Source organism: Piliocolobus tephrosceles, chromosome 6 (assembly GCF_002776525.5).
Source record: "Piliocolobus tephrosceles isolate RC106 chromosome 6, ASM277652v3, whole genome shotgun sequence".
In the NCBI taxonomy this organism is placed as follows: Eukaryota; Metazoa; Chordata; class Mammalia; order Primates; family Cercopithecidae; genus Piliocolobus; species Piliocolobus tephrosceles.
The window spans coordinates 84,693,401-84,707,355 of record NC_045439.1 but is presented as its reverse complement, the minus strand read 5'-3'; the positions used below and the strand labels follow the sequence as shown (position 1 = coordinate 84,707,355).

The 13,955-nt window shown below is 58.7% G+C and overlaps 1 protein-coding gene across 1 annotated transcript; it reads left to right on the top strand.

Annotated features, from left to right (window-relative positions):
* Nucleotides 1–2,540: 2,540 nt before the first annotated feature.
* On the top strand, nucleotides 2,541–12,796 carry C6H15orf39 (chromosome 6 C15orf39 homolog). Its single transcript, XM_023196587.1, has 3 exons — nucleotides 2,541–2,730; nucleotides 6,660–9,476; nucleotides 11,379–12,796. The coding sequence occupies exons 2-3, from the start codon at nucleotides 6,710–6,712 to the stop codon at nucleotides 11,744–11,746; spliced, it is 3,135 nt and encodes a 1,044-aa protein (XP_023052355.1). The 5' UTR covers nucleotides 2,541–2,730; nucleotides 6,660–6,709; the 3' UTR covers nucleotides 11,747–12,796.
* Nucleotides 12,797–13,955: the final 1,159 nt, after the last annotated feature.

Genomic DNA, 13,955 nt, shown 5'->3' with positions numbered 1-13,955 from the left:
ACCTCAGCATGCTTGTTTTTCAAACTCCTCCTTCATGTGGTTGTAAAAATTACATGAGATATCAATGATCTCATAGATAGATATAGGAGCTCTATGTCCAACCACTGACACTGAGATATTCCTCTTCTGGGAGGGGAGAGGGAGCAATGAGGAAGTAGAGGGCAGACAGGGCAGCAAAAATGGTCTGAGGGGCCTCTCTGGAGGAGGCAGTGTCTCTAGCTGGGTCTGCAAGGATGGAAGGGGGCATTGCTGTGTGTCTCAGGGAAAGGTGCCACACTTCTCTGTTTCTCTGCCTGTAGAGTAGCTGCCAGCTCCACCTCACACTCCTGTGGGGTGCAGGAGCTCCTCCAAGGATGGAGATTTGTAAATAGCAGGTGTGGCCTCATTAGAGGGAATGCCATTGTTATTAATAACCATAACATAATGAGCCAAGGCTTAGGAGCTGACCTTTTACCTTGCATTCCCAGGGAGCCAGGAGAAGTAACCGGTGTCTGGGATGGGGTGGAAGAGGAGTGTGTGTGTGTCCCATGTGGAACCTGGGCAGAGCTGGTGGTGATGGGGGTGGGGTGGGGTGAGAAGAAACCTGCTTTTCTACACTACTTTCTTTTTCTGTGTTAACTCCACCCAGGAAGCCCATATAAGGACAGACGGTTCCCTTCTCTGCTTTTATTCACACTATTCCTTCTCATTAGAATATCACATCTCTGCAAGACCACAGTGCTGATAAAAACATGTGGAGCTCCCAAGGCAGTTACCTTGTATTGATTGCCTTCATTGTCTGCAGGCTCCACACTCCACCATTGGTATAGAGAGGAAAAAGGGCAAGGTCAGAGTCTTCAGGTGCTCATAGTCTGGGGACACTCTATGAGCTTCCTAGAGTTTACAATTTCCCACACTGATGTTGGCTGACACCACAGTTGCTAAGGCAGGTCTCTCTCTGCTCCCTTTTTGCAATGAGGAACTTTGAGGCTCAGAGAATTACAAAGTAGCTCCCAAGTCCCCCAGTGTTGTGTCCTTTCTTTGGCAGTCCAGGGTGTTTAAGTGATGCGGAAAAGGAATAGACAAGATACTGTTGAGTGGGGCTGCTGTCTGTGTGAGGTGTCCCTGAATTAACACAAGGCTCAGCAGTGCTGCAAATCTTAACTAGCCCCTAGTGTCTCAGACAGTTGCTCATCCTGGCCTGTTGGTCCCACTCCAACTCAGGGAAATTGGAGAGACCACTGGGCACATCTGAGCACACAACCTGAGACTCCCAGACCCCAGGGGCTAAGAACACAGCCCTCCTCCCACTCCACTAGCAGAGCAGGGACAGGGTCACAGGCGCAGTGCCCGAGGAGGAGGGCCAAGCAAAGTTGGTAAGGGGCAAGAGCAGGGAATAGCCTGTGACCCCCCCTCCAACCCCCTCTGAGTGTTTCCTCCCTATATGGTTCCAGACTCTATATCTAAGGTTCTTCCAGCTCTACATAAAGTGACACTCTTCCCCCACCCCTGCCCCCACTCCCCAGGTGACCTCACTTCCTCTTCCACTTCCTCTTCCTACCTGCAGCGCCCAGCCCCTCCTCCTTAGCTCCAGCTGCTTGGTGATTCTTGGAACCTGCAGCCTCAGGCCTGTTCTGCTCTGACTCAGGCAGAACTTACCTTTGGGATCTGAGGGGATAGTTTTGCTTCCTGAACTGACTCTGACCTTTGGCAGGTCCACCTGCCCTCCCCTCCCTAACTGCACACACCTGTTCCCAGCCCTCAGGCAGCCCAGGAACTTCGTGAGACCAGATTCTTTCAGATAAAGTAGCACTGAGGGGCTCTCATCCACAGTCAGATGGCCCAGGAAGAAGCAGCCCTTCTCCACCCTCCAGCCTCTCTTTGCAACACACCATTCCTGGCTGGGCGTGCTTCACTCCGGAGACCCGCCTCGTAGGCTGCGCGGAGGTCTGCCTCACGGAGGGAGCCTCGCCCAGGCTACTTTGCAAATCCCCCAGCACCCTCATTCCCGGTCCTTCCAGGGATGGGGAGATTGCCGCTTCCTCAGACAGTTGCCCTGCCCTAGCAGGAGTCTGGAAATTGCCCTCATTGACTACACCAATATGAGGGGACAGATCAAGAAGCCCTTCTCCAGCCCCCTAATACACTAGTGCTGGACAGGGGAATGCCGGCACCTACTGTGTGCCAGATATTTGCAAACACCCTTTTCCAAGTTTACACCACCACCGCTATGAGGAAGACAGAATTCCACTTTTGCAAATAAGGAAACTGAAGCTCAGCGAGGTCAAGTGGCAGGCGCAAGGTCACATCGCTAGAAAGTGGCAGTGAATGAACGATCTAACGGAGCGACTGAGGGCGCGTGACCGGCCCGCCGGGCACTGGTTCGTGGAGCGTGGCGGGTACCGGCGGTGCACAGCGCCCGCGGCCCGCTCCCAGCAAGCTGGCCCCACGCTGGCCCTCTGCACCCGTGGCCCATAGGAGCGCAGGCTCCCGGAGGCGGGGCCGGGCTCTTCCCCCACCCTGCGAGCCGCCCCGCCCCCTCCCCGCCCCCAGCCCGCCCCGCCCGGGACCGCAGACGGCGCCCGGCGGCGGCGCGAACGGCAGCGAGTAGGGTTGCTCCGAGCTTGCTGTTCACCGCGACTTCTCGCGCAGGGCCCGGCCGTACTAGGACCCGCGGCCTGGGCGACGCTGGAGGATGCGGACGCGGAGGCAGCCTGGCGTAGCGGCGGCGGGAGACCTGGTGCGCTGCAGGTAGGAGCTCGCCCGCTCGGCGGGCGCGGAAACTTGGGCCGAGTTTGCGGGCGGCGCGTGGGGAAGGGGCGGATGGCGCTGCTCCAGGGCGCCCCTACCGGCCGGCACGGGGGCGGAGCGCGCCGCGTCTGGGCCAAGGGGCTGCAGCTTCTGGCTGCCGCCGGTCCCCCGCGACCGGGCTGCGGGGCGGGGGTGGCGCCGCTGCTCCGACTTTCCCTGGACTTCGAGGTTCCCGGGGCCTGCTAGCGCCATGGATCTCCGGCGGAGACTAGGCGCCTAATCTGGCCAGAAGGAACTCAGGCCGAGCCCTGGGGCCTCCCGCAGGGCCCTGCTCACGTGGATTGCCGGGGGAGGGCGTTGCGGGGGAGGTATGGGGACATCGGGGGCACTGGAGGGCTGGGCCTGGGGGCGGCGGGCGCTGAGGCGCCGCGGGGCCCTGGACGCGCCCTGCTGGGATGGGACGGCCCTGCGGTTTTCTCGCCACCTCTTGACTCACTCGTCTGGCCTCAGCCCAGGCTGGCGGGATCGCCCTGAGGCGGAGGCTGCCCGGACCCTGCGGCCGGGCCGCCCCTGCTCCGGGACCTCCCGCCAGTCTGCGGACGTCGGTTTGGGGCTGGGTGCGCGGGCCTGCCTGCATGCACACGTGTGCCCGGGGCCCGAGCGAGGGGAGAGCGCAGTTCTGGAATGGCGTGTGTGCAGATGTGGGCCATGCACGTACGTGCAGGCACGGGTTTGCATGCGTGGCGGCGGCCTGTGTGTCAGCCTGCTGGATGCACGTGCGTCTCGGCGCCGCTGGGAGGGGCTTGGGGACACCCGGAAGCCCGCCAGGTCGGGCGCGGCGGCAGCCTCAAAGCTAAGTCGGCTGTGGGCCCTAGGCACCAGAGTTATGCTCAGGGCGGCTAGGGCAAAGGAGATAGAGACCGATCCCTTTCGCTTTCCCCTCCACTGGAGAATTTGGGCTGCCCCAGGTTGGGTTGTAGCGTCTGGAGAGTCCAGAGCCTCAGGTAGGGAAGGTGGGAGATGGGAGAACATTTGGCGAGGCCCGATTCAGCCCTCCAGGAGAATCCAGATGCTAGCCACAGTTGGGCAGGAATCGCGCTCTTCTTCCTGATGTTTACCATCGGCCATCCCTAGGCACCTAGAAGCTGAAAGTGGGAACAGAGAGCTGTTTCCTTTCCCACTGTGTAAGGCAGTGGTAGTGCTGCGGTGGTGGGCTCTTCTCTGGAACCCTGGCCTGGGTGCTGGCTGAGTGACATTGGAGCTTGGCAGAGGATCAACAGAGCTACCTCTCAAAGATGACCTGAGCCTGCTTCCCGGGCACCTGCCCTGTTGGAGAGCTTGCTTGCTTTAGTATGGGTCAGGGAAGGAGGCACCTACATTTTGGTAACTGTCTTGAGTGGAGGAGTCGTCTCCCTTGAGGGAGTGTATCCTGGGCTTTCCACCTCATACTGGCAGGAGATAAGGTCATTCCCACGTCCCTAAGAGTTCTGTGTTGGCTCCCTGAAGCCGCCACCCCTCCCACAAAGACTCTTGAGGGTCCCAGGTGGTCTCCTGTCTATTGGCTGGGTCCCAGTTAAGGGCCTCAAGAAGTCTCCAGGGCAGAGGGTATTCCTTGGGCTGAGGCCCAGGAGAGAGGGACTCTTGGGGTTGGGGGTGGGGACCCAGCAGTCAGGAGCATGTGGGGGAGGTGAGACCGAAGCCAACACTTAACCCAGAGTGTCCCAAGGGGGGGCAGGGTCCATACCCCAAAACCCTACAATTCCTTCTCACAGCATTGCTGTGGAGTGAGATGGGGGCTTTCACCCCTCAATAGCAGGTTTCTGTCATAGGACACTGTTATTGGGACTGTCACCTGTGTCCTAATGGCCCCTCCATGTCTTCTCTAGGCTGGCCTGAGATGTGGGGTTCTGTCCAGGAGATGAACCAGCTTGCTTTCTGAGTCTGCCTTGGTGTGGGAGTGGGCATTGGCCCCACACTAGCCTTGCCTTTCCTAGCCCCAAAACGTGCTGGTCTAACTCAGCCTGTGGCTGTCATTGGCTCCAACTTGAAGAAGCAAGGAGAGGGCTGGTCCTTGCTTGCCGGTGTCACTGAAACCTGTGACACTTTGCCTTAATCATAGCAAGATTGTGCTGGGTGGTCCTTTCTAAGCCACTGAGAGCTTCCAGGAGCAGGGTGCTGGCTGGGGGAGGTAGAGGCAAGTCAGTATGGCCCCAGCAGAAGGGCTTCAGATGAGCCCCTTATGGGTTACTGGGTGCCTCCTGCCCCGAGGGACCTCAGTTCCCATCCTTCCTTGGTCTTGTCTTAGAGCTTTATCTTTCTGAAGCATGTAGTTTTTCCATCAATACAATGGGAGTAGTGGCTAAGTAGCACTCTGTGGGTGGCCCCTGGGGCCTCCCTCCCTGGACTCTTTCTTTTCTTTTCTTCCCCTCCCCTCCCCTCCCCTCCCCTCTCCTCCCCGCCCCTCCTTTTTTTTGAGATGGAGTCTCTGTCACCCAGGCTGGAAGTACAGTAGCACAATCTTGCTCACTGCAACCTCTGCCTCCTGAGTTCACTCAATTCTCCTGCCTCAGCCTTCTGTGTAGCTGGGACTACAGGCATGCACAACCATGTCCGGCTAATATTTTTGTATTTTTAGTAGAGAGAGCGTTTCACCATGTTGGTCAGGTTGCTCTTGAACTCCTGACCTCAAATGATCCACCCACCTCAGCCTCCCAAGGTGCTCGGATTACAGGTGTGAGCCACCGCACCCAGCCACCTCCCTGGACTTTCACACATGCCCTTGAGGCTATCTTGCCCACCATGTGCCATCTGCAGCTTGGGGGTAGGGGTGGATCCAGGCTCCTCATGCTCTGGGACGTTCCTGCTGGTGCTGTAGCACCATCTGCTGGGCTGCCCTGACTCTCCTGCGGAGGGGGAGGAGTGGGGCGAGAGGAGTGTGGCTTGTACAGACTGATGTTCCCAGTTACCTCTCCTAGGGGACTGCTCTCCAGAGCCAAGTCCAGTATCTCAGCATTGGCTTTGGGCCTAGGGACCTGGGCTGGAGACCCGACTCTGCCATTTTGACAAGATCAGCAGGTCAGAGGAGTGTCACAGGAAATCTGTGAATTTGTAGACAATACTCAGATTCCATGTTTTGGCTGCAGTGGGCGTCACTATGGCATCTTGGAATGGGACCCCGTGGTGGGAGGCAGGAGGCCTGCTTCTCGTTGTGTCTATTTCATTGGTGACTTTGGGATAAATGGGTCTTCTGATCTGTATATGAGGGGGTGGGGGCAGGGTACGCCAAGTGACCCTCAGACCCGGTGCCCCTGCAAATTCTGAAATCCCAAGAAGGAGGGGGTGTTTGGAGTTGTATGGAGGAAAATTGAACAGAAGGGTCTCCTGGAGTAGGGGTGGGTGGAGGTTCTGTGTAGAATAATTCATTAAACAAAGGGTTCTGCAGCTTAAAGTACACAGGTTGGGGTCAGGTGCAGCGGGTGGTTCATGCCTGTGATCTCAGCACTTTGGGAGGCCAAGGTGGGAGGATCACTTGAGTACAGGAGTTCAAGACCAGCCTGTGGGCAACATAGTAAAATCGTGTTTCTACAAAAAATACTAAAATTAGCCAGGTGTGGTAGCAGGTGCCTGTGGTCCCAGCTCCGTGGAAGTTGGGAGAATCACTTGAGCCCAGGAGGTTGAGACTGTGGTGAGCCAAGTTCATGTCACTGCACTCCAGCCTGGGCAACAGAGTGAGACCCTGCCTCAAAAGAATACACGCACGAATTGGAATGCTCTGTCCTGTGGCTCATGCACTCACAATCTTAACTGAGCATCAATTAAGTGCCAGGTTGTTAGGTGTAGCAGTGAGCTGATGAGAGCCGCAGCCCTCTGCTGCTTTGCCTGTAGCCTGTTTTCCTGACAGCCCCTGCCTTTCTCTCTCTCTGTCCCAGGTCAGAAGTTGAGTAGCAGAGGCCCAGGAGGGCTCGAAACCTTCACAGCGATGGCAGAAAAGCGACCCCTGAGAACCCTGGGGCCTGTGATGTATGGCAAGCTGCCCCGCTTAGAGACAGACTCGGGGCCCGAGCACAGCCTGCACCACTCTGTTGGTAACCAGGACCCCTGCACCTACAAGGGGTCCTACTTCTCCTGCCCCATGGCGGGTACTCCCAAGGCCGAGTCTGAGCAGTTGGCGTCCTGGACCCCATACCCACCGTTGTATTCTACCAGTATGGCAGGACCCCCACTTCGGACGGATAACCTGCTGACCAACTGCCTGTTCTACCGCTCGCCAGCAGAAGGCTCTGAGAAGATGCAGGACTCCAGCCCTGTTGAGCTCCTGCCTTTCAGTCCCCAGGGTCACTCCTACCCAGGTCCGCCGCTGGCAGCGCCCAAACCTGTCTACCGCAACCCTCTGTGCTATGGACTCTCAACTTGCCTGGGGGAAGGAGCAGTGAAGAGGCCACTGGATGTTGACTGGACTCTGGTGACTGGGCCCCTGTTGCCTTCAGCTGACCCACCCTGCTCTCTGGCCTCAGCTCCTAGCAAGGGCCAGACCCTGGATGGCACCTTCTTGCGGGGGGTGCCAGCTGGGGGGTCCAGTAAAGACTCCTCGGGGAGCTTCTCCCCATGCCAGCCCTTCCTGGAGAAGTATCAGACCATCCACAGCACGGGCTTCCTGGCCGCCAGGTACACAGGTCCTTATCCTAGGAACTCCAAGCAAGTAATGTCCGAGGGGCCAAGTCCTTGGACCCAGCTGGCCCAGCCCCTGGGGCCACCCTTTCAGGACACCGGGCCCACCCACTACCCGCCGCCCCACCACCCACCACCCCACCCTCCACAGGCCCTGCCTTGCCCTCCAGCCTGTCGCCACCCAGAGAAGCAGGGTAGGTACAGCCCAGCACTCCCCCTGCAGCCTCTGGGGGGCCACAAGGGGACCGGGTACCAGTCTGGTGGGCTGGGCAGCCCCTACCTGAGGCAGCAAGCAGCCCAGGCACCTTACATTCCCCCGCTGGGGCTGGACACTTACCCCTACCCCTCTGCCCCTCTCCCAGCACCCTCTCCAGGCCTCAAGCTGGAGCCGCCTCTCGCTCCACGGTGCCCAGTGGACTTTGTCCCCCAGACACTGAGTTTTCCTTATGCCCGGGATGACCTCTCTCTCTACGGAGCATCCCCCGGGCTTGGAGGGACGCCACCTTCCCAGAACAATGTGCGGGCTGTGCCACAGCCTGGTGCCTTCCAGAGGGCATGCCAGCCTTTGCCAGCGAGCCAGCCCTGCTCAGAGCCTCTAAGGCCTGCACAGGAAGCCGAAGAGAAGACCTGGCTTCCCAGCTGCGGGAAAGAGCAGCTCCAGCCCCAGCTCAGTGAGCACTCTGGGCCGCCCATCGTCATTCGAGACAGTCCAGTTCCCCGTACCCCCCCAGCACTGCCCCCCTGTGCCCGGGAGTGCCAGTCTTTTCCACAGAAGGAGGGCGCAAGGCCACCCAGCTCTCCACCAATGCCTGTCATAGACAATGTCTTCAGCCTGGCTCCCTACCGTGACTATCTGGATGTGCCGGCACCCGAGGCCACAACTGAGCCTGACTCTGCCACAGCTGAGCCTGGCTCAACTCCAGCCACCAATGAAGGTCAGGACAAAGGCTCCAGGGGGACCCCGCTCGCCCAGGAGGGCCCCTCAGGGAGTGAGCCCCTAAGGGGCTCACTTAAAGAGGAGGTAGCCCTGGATTTGAGTGTGAGGAAGCCCACAGCAGAGGCCTCCCACGTCAAGGCTCCCAGTCCTGTGGAGCATGCCAAGCCCACTGCAGTCATGGACGTGCCGGATGTGGGCAACATGGTGTCAGATCTGCCAGGCCTGAAAAAGATAGACACAGAAGCACCAGGCTTACCTGGGGTGCCAGTGACCACAGATGCTATGCCAAGTACCAACTTCCACAGCTCTGTGGCCTTCATGTTCCGAAAGTTCAAGATCCTCCGTCCGGCACCTTTGCCTGCAGCTGTGGTCCCGTCCACACCCACCTCAGCTCCTGCTCCCACACAGCCTGCACCCACCCCCACATCTGGGCCCATTGGACTGCGGATTCTCGCTCAACAGCCCTTGTCCGTGACCTGCTTCAGCCTGGCACTGCCCAGCTCTCCAGCTGTAGCAGTGGCCTCCCCTGCCCCTGCTCCAGTTCCATCCCCTGCTCCGGCTCCAGCTCAGGCTCCAGCTTCAGCCCAGGATCCAGCTCCAGCTCCAGTTGCAGGCCCTGCTCCGGCATCTACTTCAGCCCCAGGGGACTCCCCGGAGCAGCACTTTACAGGACTACACGCGTCCCTGTGTGATGCTATTTCTGGCTCTGTGGCCCACTCTCCTCCAGAGAAGCTTCGTGAGTGGCTAGAGACGGCTGGGCCCTGGGGCCAGGCTGCGTGGCAGGACTGCCAGGGTGTGCAGGGGCTGCTGACCAAGCTACTGTCCCAGCTGCAGCGCTTCGATCGCACCCACCGGTGTCCCTTCCCCCATGTGGTGCGAGCTGGTGCCATCTTCGTGCCCATCCACCTGGTAAAGGAGCGGCTCTTCCCTCGGCTGCCACCCGCTTCTGTGGACCATGTGCTGCAGGAGCATCGTGTGGAGCTGCGGCCCACCACGCTGTCAGAGGAGCGGGCACTGCGGGAGCTTGCCCTGCCGGGCTGCACCTCACGCATGCTGAAGTTACTGGCGCTGCGCCAGCTGCCCGACATTTACCCTGATCTTCTCGGCCTGCAGTGGCGTGACTGTGTACGCCGCCAGCTGGGTGAGCATGGGGCAGCGCCAGTGGCCACCGGAGCTGTGTGAGCAAGTGACAGGTGTGTGTGCTGTGTGAGTGCGTCACAGCTGGGGCTACATGATTCCAAGGACTCCTGCCCGGGTAGGGGGCTCTAGGGTGTGCTCTGGGTACCCCCACCCCTCGACCCTCCAGACATCAGTGAGCGCCTTCATAGCCTCCTTTGTAGTCTTCTGAACATGCCGGCTGCTCTGTCCCTATGGAAACTCCTCGGTCTACCCTGGTGCTGCAGCTTCTTGGATTCCCTCCTCTGCCTGTGCCTTCTCCATCTTTGGTGCAGTGTTTCCGGTGCTCTGGTTAGGCCCTGTTTTCTAGGTGAGATCATTTCCCCAGTCTCCAGCCTCCCCTTTCTGAACTCTAGCCCTAAATAACCCACCGCGTGCTGGGCCTCTGCCCCTGGGTCTCCCACACTGAACTCATCCCAAATCACACTCCCGAGCCTTCCCCTCAGCTCACTTCCCACCCCCCCGTTCTCTCCATGTCAGTGAAGGGCACCCCCTTTCACAAAGCTCCACATGCCTGGTGAGGGCCACAGTTGCCTTTATGAATGCGTAGTTTTGCAGTCCTCGCTGGCCCTTACATACACAGAAGTGTGCCCATAAATCGCATTGTTTTATGGTTTGCTTTTCCTCTACTAAACGATGTCTCGTGCCTACTGTTCTCCAGCTTGTTTTCTTTTTATGTTCTGGAGGACCACACAACTGCCGAAGTGTTGTGTGGTGTGTATGATCACGCTTTTTCAGCTAGAGATCTGGTGATAGGACCAAGTGGATTCTGTCCTTGTCCCTCCTGCATCAGTATACCTGGCATTGCAGCCTGAGGCCCCCTCTAGTTTTTCTCTCCCTGCTGCCTCCAGCCTCTCCCATTTCCACCACCCAGCATCTTCCCTGTAAAAACTGTTCCTAGTTCCATCCCCATAGTGGCAGCCTTGCCCCGGACCCTTACCTGGTTAGGATGGGGAAGGGCCTGAGGCAGTGAGGTGCAGATGAGATGAGCCTAGGAACTGGCTGACCAAAATCCCTGATCCCTGAATACCTACAAAATTGGAGCAGAAGCCTTAATGGGATGCAAAGGAAATCCAGACTCAGGCAGTGTGTTACTGAGTGAGGGTCCCGCATCTCTCAGGGCTGGGCTGCCTAGCTCAGTCCTCTCCCCATATAGTTGGGCTGTCTGGGGCCCAGAGAGGGTCAGGTCCGTTTCTCCTGGGCTGCCTGATGGGCAGTAGAGCCTGGGCACTCCGCACAGTCCGCGGCTGCTCTGATTGGAGCTTGCAAGAATCGGGGGCCTGGGAAGGAAGTGACTGAGACCAGGCTTCCGGTCTCTGACTGAATTTTGTTGCCCCTGTCCTTACTCCCTCCCTGCTTGAGGGCCGCCTTTCTGTGTGTGCCCCCAGACAGTTATCCCTGCTTTCCTTTCTTGTGGGTTCCTATGCTCCCCCAGCATGGCTATTAGGGCAGTCCCTACCTGGGCTCGGCCTTGGGCTTGGGCTTGGGTTCTGGGGCTGGTATGGCAGAAACATGAGGGCTGTCTTACATGGCAGAGTCCTCTGTTCCCATGACTCAGTTTTCCATCTGGACAATGGGTATTGGACCAGGCCAATGGTTCCTGACCTGCTTAGCCCCTTTGCTGTCATCCTTGTACCCAAACAGCCTCTCCTGAGCAGTACCCTCATCAGATAAGTTTCTGGTGTCACCAGGGGAGAAGCACATCTTTTTGGCTTGGATGGTCTGGCCAGTGGGCATGTGTGGGGAAGAGTTGTGATGCCAGCCTGACTTGGGGTAGAGCAGAACCGCTGTTTGGATGGCTTTGGAGGCCCGGAGGTGGGACCTGAGGGTATGGGGTCTGCAGGCTGACTATGTGTTCATTTTCCAGGTGACTTTGACACTGAGGCTGGAGCTGTGTCCTCCTCAGAGCCCACTTTGGCCAGAGATGAGCCAGAGAGCCTAGCCCTGGCTCGGAAGTCACCGGCCCCCAAGGTCAGAAAGCCAGGGAGGAAGCCACCAACCCCTGGCCCGGAGAAAGCAGAGGCAGCCGCTGGGGAAGAGTCCTGTGCTGCCTCCCCTACCCCTGCTGCCTGTGCCAGCCCACCTGGCCCCACACTGAAGGCCCGCTTCCGCAGTCTGCTGGAGACCGCCTGGCTCAATGGCCTGGCTCTGCCCACATGGGGCCACAAGTCATCAAGACCAGACCGGCCCTCACCCTGCCCACAGCTGCTGGACAGCCAGAGCCATCACCTGTAGCACTGGTTGCCAGTGCTGTGTGTATAGTGATCACTCTCCACCCTTCCCTTGTGCCTGCCCAGCTGCCCCGGGGCCAGGAGTGGATGCTGGGGTTGGGGCTGGGGCTGCTCCCTTGGAGGGGTTCCAGCTCTGACCCTGGGGCCCACCCAGGGTGGGCTGAGAGCCCCTGAGCTTTTAACACGAGAGTCTTTATTGGATGGGACTACTTCCTATTTCTTGCCTAGAGAACACACATGGGCTTTGGAGCCCGACAGACCTGGGGTTGAATCCAGGCTCGTGTTCTTGCTGCAGGACCTGGGCGAGAAACTTCACCTCTGCTGAGCCCTCATTCCCCATGTGTAAAATGGGACAACACAACCTACCTCACAGGGTTGTCGTGGGGATGCTGCCTGACACATACCCTGTCCATACCCTGTCATGATGTGCTCTCTGCTTCCTCCCTGGGACAGGGCCTAGAATTGGAGGCAGAGAACCTTCCTATAGAAAGTCTTCATGTGTCCTAGGACTTGGCTGTCGTAGAGTGGTACCTTAGACAGTGGGTGTGACTCACTTTCAGGAGTCACCCTCCAGCATTTGGGGTTGGGTTGGCCCCACTCCAGCCTGGAGCTCCCTGAGGGAGCCTGCACTCCCTGCTCCCAGTCCCCGCTATTGGTGCAGGGATGCAGCCTGGAGCTGGTGTCCTTGTTCTGGGCCTGCTGCTGCCACCCCAGGAGGCCCCAGGCCTGTCCTGAATTGACATCAGTTCTTCAAACTGCCTCCCCTACTCCTGGCATTATCCCAGGAAATTACGTTTTCTAGAAGCTAAGCAGCTGCTGGGACTCAGGGACTGATGCAGGTGGGCTGAGTGGCAGCTCAGTCCTAGAAGGTCTCTGAATCTGGACTGAGGATCCTGCTGCTCCCCAAGCCAGAGCCCATCAGCCAGGCCTGCTGTGAGCCACCTGCCTGCGGAGTGCTGAGCTGAACCAAAGGCTGGCAAGCTCTGGGCCTTATTTAAGGGATTGTGATGGGCCCTGGAGACAGCCCATTAAAGCATCTGGCTTGTTTTTGGAAGTGGGGCCTGGCCGTGTGTTTGGGGATGGTGGGTTTCATGTTCCGTCACTGTGTGCCTAGCCCTTTGCTTGCAGGCTGCTCTCCCTGCTCCCAGTCCAGAAGGTGCTGGGTGGCTCCTGCACCATTGTGCAGATGGCTGTGGCTCTGTGGACCCCTCACATACATACATGCTTGCTCTGGGAAAACCCTCTCTCCTGAGACCCCGTGGGTCCTGGTGGTGGTTGGTCTATGGGCTACTGCCTGGTGAGAAATGCTGGTCATTAGACCCCAGCAAGTGCCCCTCTCCCAGGGCCAAGCATGTCTTTCATGGTGTGGGTAGAACTCCCAGGGCCAAGCATGTCTTTCATGGTGTGGGTAGAACTGTCAAAACCTCCCCATTGCTGGTGACCGTGCAACCCACTGACCTTAGCTTGGCGGATGGGGGGTGGTGTGCTGGGGCCCACCCTCCAGAGACCCCGCCCCTGCCGGGCTCTTCCCCCAGAGGCTTGTTCTCAGGGCAGCTAGGGTGGCTTCCTGGGCCTGTCTTCCCACTCCCCCTGGGCAGGGGGCCAGTCCACTGGGGCTTGCTGGACCTGTGCGGCATCCTGGTGGTGGTCACTGGGCCCAGCTGCGCTGTCCCTCCTCTGCCAGCCTGGCCTTAACACTAGGCTGGGATTTGGAGTGGCAACTGCCATTGTCCCCTTACACTTTGTATAGGCCCACAAACAGCTACTGGGCTGGGAAGGGGTAGGTAACCACAACACGTTGTGGCCACTGCAATGACAACCTGGGTGGAGGGTCCATGGGTCCCAGAAGAGGTGGTACCTGAATTGGGCTTTGAAGACAAATAAAAAATCACATGCAAAGTGGGGTTTGGGTAGAGAACCACACGTGCAGTCTTGGTGAGTCTGGAACGGGAAAATCCCCAGGTGAGGCTGGAGCTCCCAGAACTAGAAGGAACAGGGACAGGGCTTGGAAGCCTGGCTAGAAATCCAGCAACCCAGGGACTCAGTCCCACAACCTGAGGAATGGGGATGTGAGCCACGTGGAATCATTTGAGGCTACTCCTACAGGGAGAAAAGAACTGCAATGGAGGCGGAGTTTCTGAACCCTGGATCCCCCAGGCCCTGGGCAGCCATGGGCACCTCGTCAGCCCCATCAGTCACATCCATCTCGTCGT

Excerpts from the sequence above, each read along its gene's own strand:
- C6H15orf39 (XM_023196587.1), top strand. The coding sequence starts at position 6,710 with ATGGCAGAAAAGCGACCCCTGAGAACCCTGGGGCCTGTGATGTATGGC. Across the intron at positions 9,477-11,378 it reads CTGTGTACGCCGCCAGCTGG|GTGACTTTGACACTGAGGCT; the intron begins GTGAGCATGGGG and ends TTCATTTTCCAG.